This window comes from Triticum urartu, chromosome 1 (assembly GCF_003073215.2).
Source record: "Triticum urartu cultivar G1812 chromosome 1, Tu2.1, whole genome shotgun sequence".
NCBI classification, from domain to species: Eukaryota; Viridiplantae; Streptophyta; class Magnoliopsida; order Poales; family Poaceae; genus Triticum; species Triticum urartu.
The window spans coordinates 204,332,604-204,338,603 of record NC_053022.1 but is presented as its reverse complement, the minus strand read 5'-3'; the positions used below and the strand labels follow the sequence as shown (position 1 = coordinate 204,338,603).

Below are 6,000 nucleotides of genomic sequence, written 5' to 3'. Positions count from 1 at the left end.
CACCTCCCGTGTGTGTGTGATGATGCCTCTCGTGCATGCGATGCGCCTCTCTTGCCTGCGACCGCGCCATGCAGGCAGAGGCAGAAACCGGGTGCGCGAAGAGCAACGAGTCGGTGGCCGGCGCCTCCGCATCTGCCACCATCATCGAGGAGAAGTAGAACACGGGAGTCCGTTGCCACTTGGGTCCCATGAAGGGCACCGCCTAGGCGACACTAGCGTACACAGCTAGTGTCTTGCCCAATTCTTCTCTTTCGACGACTTTCGTCGATCCCACATGTATTTCATGGAAGCGGAGGTGCCGCCTTCCCCTCCCGCTGAAGTATCAGTCGGGGGTCCACTCCGATGAGTGGTCGGAAAGTGAGCCGTCCTTTGTGCTGAAGCATATACCTCCAGGGCTCCCGGCAGTCCAGTGATCGGGCTATCGGACATGTGGAAGACAAAGGGATCTGCGGGCGGCGATTTAGATTAGGTATTAATTATACCTTTAGAGTTGGACTAGCACCACTGATGCAAATGTACTGAAATGCATCATGTTTATATGAAAATTTGGCTTCTTATAGGAAATCCATCATTTATATGAAATTCGGCCATGTTTGCATGAATTTCATCTAGTTGATTTGAGTTGTTGTGAAAATGTATGCGGCTAGCATTGGATGGATGTCTCCTGCATCCGTGTCCGCTGACTGGTCCCCCTATCCGCGGACGGATGCGGGAGGTTTTTACGGGTTGTCGTTGGAATCTAGCATCTTCTTCTGCATTTGCATGGCAGTGTAAGGCAGGGTTGGAATGTTGTCGTTTCATGGAGATGAATGAATGTTGTTTGGGGCGATTTGAGGGTGATGTGGCTTCACCAGAGGCCAGGAAAATTAGCTAGTGAGGCCTCCTATTCCTATAAATAGGTTGTAGTGAAAAAAATATGTGGCTTCCCCTGCAACCTCGCACTAGCATAACTCCATTTACCCAGCTATCAATGGCCGCACCCCCACTACATGGCCCCGTGGTTTAAGTGTGTCCATAGACTCCTATGATATTTCCCATTTACATGCATCCACAAAGCTCGACCACCCCTTCCTATCTCTGCATCTCCTTCAAATCTAGAATTTCTACAGGCCCTTCTCTCTTTTGGTTAGCTAGTTAGACAACGACCGGGATGGCCGACCACATGGAGCTCTCTATCGAGAGCGGCGGCAGGCCCCCGCCTACACCCCAGATCAGCCTTGTGGGATTGTTCCTTGCGTGCATGGTCGCCGGCGGTGTGCAGTACGGCTGGGCGCTGCAACTCTCCCTCCTCACCCCCTACGTCCAGGTATGCAAACGTGTGTGTACACGGGCATGTTTTCCTCGAAAAGTGTGTATTGTTGTTCTAAAAATAAGCAATATTTTAAATGTAAATATTTTCTACCAGGGTTTCTATGTTAGTTATTGTGCATTCCTATTTGAGAGTGTTGAGTTTGTTTTTTCCGACCATTGACTTTGCTTATTTAGTTTTTAGGGGAGAAAACTAAGAGGAAACTAGGTGATACCCTGTGCGTGGCTACGGGGATTAGTTGCAATATATTTTAATAATACTAGCAAAAGAGCCCGTGCGTTGCAACGGGAGAGAAAACATAACACACGCTCTTAACTCAACAACCATCACTCAAGACCACAATAGGTCCATCTCCTTTATTTTTGCGAGACATCATATTGGTGTTGCCGCTTATCCTCCTTCTCAACCTCGCTGGCGATGGCCTCGGTGTTCACACTAAACAACAAAAAACGTGTGTTGAATATGGTTAATCCTAAGGCCTCACTCCATCCCTCCCCCCTCCCTCCCTCCCTCTCTCTCTCTCACGTCTCACGCTCGCGATGAGAAATCTTTTGTTTTCCACTGCGACATTTTTCAGGTAGTTATCCATATTTTCTTTCCCTATATGGTTATAGTGGGGTGTTTATTTGCAATTTGGATCGTCGTCGATATGAAAAGAACGGATCTTGCGCTATAAGTTATAAGTTTTCTTCCATAACAATATTTTAAAAATATTTAACAGGTAAAATTAACATCATATTTAAGCCCTATTCGGAAAGCCTCCAATTCACAACTCCACTCCCGGGGTTGGTGGAGTTGTAGTTAAAAACTGTGGAGCAGCTATTTCCTGACTATACAACTCCTGGAATTTCGTGGAGCTGGTGGAATTCCGAATAAGCCTTTAGATTCCACACATTTTTCTAATAAAATTTCATATATAATATGTTAAAATCGAAGTTACGGTTTAAAAGATACAGAAAATTTGGAAAATCATTTGGCTTGACTCAAATATATTCCAAATAATATTAAAAAATACTTAACAGGTAAAAATAATCTCATATTCATATTCTACATATTTTCCTAATCAAATTTCATATATAACATGTTCAAATCGGAGTTACGGTTTAAAAGATATGGATGATTTTAGAAAGCATTTGTTTGACTTAAATATGATATGCGGATGAATTACCTAAAACATCAGGGGGTTTTCAAAAAATGTAAAATAACGGTTCGGTGTGACTTAAATCCGGACGGCGGGTTGATTTCAAGAAAAGACAGGGACTTTTGTGTAAAATACGAAAATAACAATTCGTTTTAACTTAAAAACAGGACCGCGGGTTGAATTCTCTGAAATAGAGGGACCTTTCTAAAAAATACCATGACGGACGAAAGAAACCCTATTTGCTTTATTATTAGGTAAAGATTTGGTTGCACGAAATAAAATTTTCTGATTAATAATATGTTAGATGAAATTGATAATATATTTTAATATGCATAGTCCATAGTATTCATCGAATATAACTAACATAATTAAAAGGAAAAAATTAAGCAACTTTTCATGCATAGTTGCATGCTGGGGTGGGACTTTTCCTATGCATTGTTGCGTGTTGAGATGGGACGATTGCATGTTGAGACAAATATGTTAGTGGGATCACATATTTAGTTATGCTAGATAATACTTCTGCATATTCTTACCATATATGAATCGTAGGGGACCTAGTAGGACACTTTAATGGATTGATTTGTTGCTGAAAATATAGAAAATAAGAAGAGATGATTGGAAGACTTGCATGTGTTTAATGATGTGATGGGTCTCCAAAGCATGCAGTAGATCTCATCAAAATCACACTGAGTCAACTCATCTCTATTAATCTCACAGATATGCCATCGGTTCAGCGATAGGCCCCCCATCTAAACACTGCCAAGTATAACATTTACACGTAATCTGAGTCTAGAATCAACCAGCATTGCTCCGATACCACTATTGGGGTACGAGGTGGGCTACGCTGGTGCAAAAAATATTCCACCACGCACCACCTATGATCATGATGTAGGTATGGTCCCACAAAATTACCGCTTGATATATTGACCCATGATGGAAGCAGAGTTGACAATGATCATTGATGTAGTTGTAGCCATACATCCTCTCACCTTCAGCCGTTGATGAATTCTTGTTCGACCATCATGGGTGCAATGCCTATGAAGTGTATCCACCTATAAATGAATGGCTCAAAGATGAACCGATAATTTCCATGTCGCAAGCATCGGAAGGAGACTGTTGTGCAGGTTGGAGGGTTTTTCCAAACCTTGAGTGCATCCCGAAACTGGTTATTTCACTTGTGACCTAAATTAATGCAATCCTCCTTATATGACTTCCCCCAAAGGGATCAACCATATGATCACGCAGGCTACAATTCTTGTAATGTATTTGACCTATCGATTATGAATCCTTATGTGTGTGACCCCATGGTTTCTTGAGAACATGGTCATTCGAAGTGACCCTAGTAACTCTTACTCAACCCGGTAGTTGAGTAACTCCTTACTCACATGAATCAGTTGCATCTCTGGTGCCAAGTTTATAAACTAGAACCTGGCCAACTAGAACTCATGTAATAACTGGCCGTGACCTCAAGCAAGACATGCTAGTTCCTAATTTCCATGAAATCATTGCAATGAACCTCTCAATATGTCATATATGAAATATTCTTGAGTCACAACATATTTTTGTTGAACACAATGCAATAGATTGTCATCTTTGTTGGGTGGCTGCAACCTCTCTTGTCGACCTATGAACTAATCCATGGTGAGGGTAACTCTTAACCTCAGTGGTATGGTAATGCAATCCGTGATCAGATATGTCAAGAGGACCCAAATAAATCTCAGCAATTCATAAGGGAAAGGTCATGCCTTAATCAACCATGCCTTGCAATATGCTTCACTACATGCCTGGAAGATACCTTTACAACTACCTTGTAAAGGAGTAGTGTTTGGCAACCCCTAATCAAGTCGATTGTCTTCCAAAGGATAATGAGACAATTTTTACTCTGAGGACATGTCACATACATTGAGCTCGAAACAAATAAATGATAAACAACTTAACGCATCTTGAAAATGTAAATCCTAGCTATGAGTTCCCAACTCAAGCTACATCCATGAGATTGACATTTCCATGTATATTGCATCTGGGTGTAGCCATCTATTGATAGACATAGTAGTCTATGGTTATACTCCCCTTCCCCACATCCTCCATGACTAGGGACATTATAACATTTTCATACAACTCGAAGCTCCCACAACGGATCACATATTTATTGCTCGAAGTAAAGACAATATTCATGGATGACTGGATAATAGATCACAAACACATAGGGTTACAATCATCAGATGATTGCATCTATGACTTATTTTTAGCATGATCGACACGAGTTGTCCGTCCTGGTCACAGTTCTCACCAGTTGCTCGTACTCTAGCTATTCTCAACTCACTCTGACCATGATGATGCCCTCCTCCTCTCCAGCCGCACCTGTCACTCTCCCCACCTCAAACCACTTTCGTACTTGCCCTTATTGCGATGTTTAATACTTCATTGGTGAGCTATCACAAGTACTTTTTCTTTGGAACTTTGATACATTCAACAAAAGTACTTCCTTCGAGTCACACTTCTTTGATTCCTCCCCACAACCTTGCTCATATGGTTCTTGTGGAGCTTGAGATGGTTTCCCTCGATGCGGCCATGTAGGAAACGTGCTTGGCACCAAGGCCACTGATGCACTATTATGTCTCTCTCACCCAGGAGAAGAGCGCTTAGGTGAGCTATGTGATGTAGGGTGAAACCCTAGATGGCCGATCTTTCACGAAAGGAGCGGATCCCAAAGAGAAACATGAAGAACATGAGGGGATTCACGAGGGAAAACAAGAGAGAATCACTCAAACCAACAAGATTCGATTACACATGTGCTAGATCCTCGAAACACAAAGAGATACACGATGATACAAGGTCAACAAAGGATGATACAAGTAACCGGTTCTTCTCCTAGAAGGAGGTCTTGATGGGGCCGCCCAAGAGGGGGTCTTGAATCCAAGTTGATCTTCTCCAAAGAGGGGCCGCAGTCTCTCTCGAGGAGAAGATCGGGATGGATGAGCGGAGCTCTATCTCGAAGTATGAGCTAAACCAACGTTGACCCTAGCTAGGAGGTGGAAGAGGTCTATTTATAGTCTAAGTGCAAATGGGGCGAAGTGAAGGGGTACATGGGCCTCGGGCCCAAATATGGACGCAGCCAGGTACCGGACGTCCGCTGGGGACCGGTCGTCCGGTGTCTCAGGAGCCGCCGAACGTCCGGTGTCCTCCGGTCGTCCGTTGGTTCTGCTCTGTGATGGGGGTGCCGGACGTCCGGTAGCTCCGGACTTCCGCAGATGTTGGCTCGGGTGCTGGTGCGCTGGTCGTCCGGTCCGGATCAGACGTCCGCTCGTTCGCTTCGGGTGTAGGGGCACCGGTCGTCCGGTCTGGGTCGGACGTCCGCTCGCTGGGGTTCGGCTGAGGCTTCAGGCGCCGGACGTCCGGTCCTGGTCGGTCGTCCGGTGGCTGGGACTTTTCCTGCATCCCTTCTTCTTCTCCGTCTTCTCGTCCATCTTCCTCTTCTTCTTGTCCTTGCTCCTTATCTTCTCCATTGTACCTGAGTATGCACAAGGTATCCATATGGGGTAGTAGCCAT

At 44.2% G+C, this 6,000-nt stretch overlaps 1 protein-coding gene across 1 annotated transcript in view; it reads left to right on the top strand.

The window, feature by feature from the left end:
- Nucleotides 1–1,150: 1,150 nt before the first annotated feature.
- Nucleotides 1,151–6,000, top strand: part of LOC125523646 (sucrose transport protein SUT3-like) — a 39,339-nt gene continuing 34,489 nt past the window's right edge. The window contains exon 1 of the mRNA XM_048688732.1: nucleotides 1,151–1,306. Coding sequence (XP_048544689.1) covers nucleotides 1,151–1,306 — 156 coding nt within the window. The remainder of the gene's footprint in view (nucleotides 1,307–6,000) is intronic.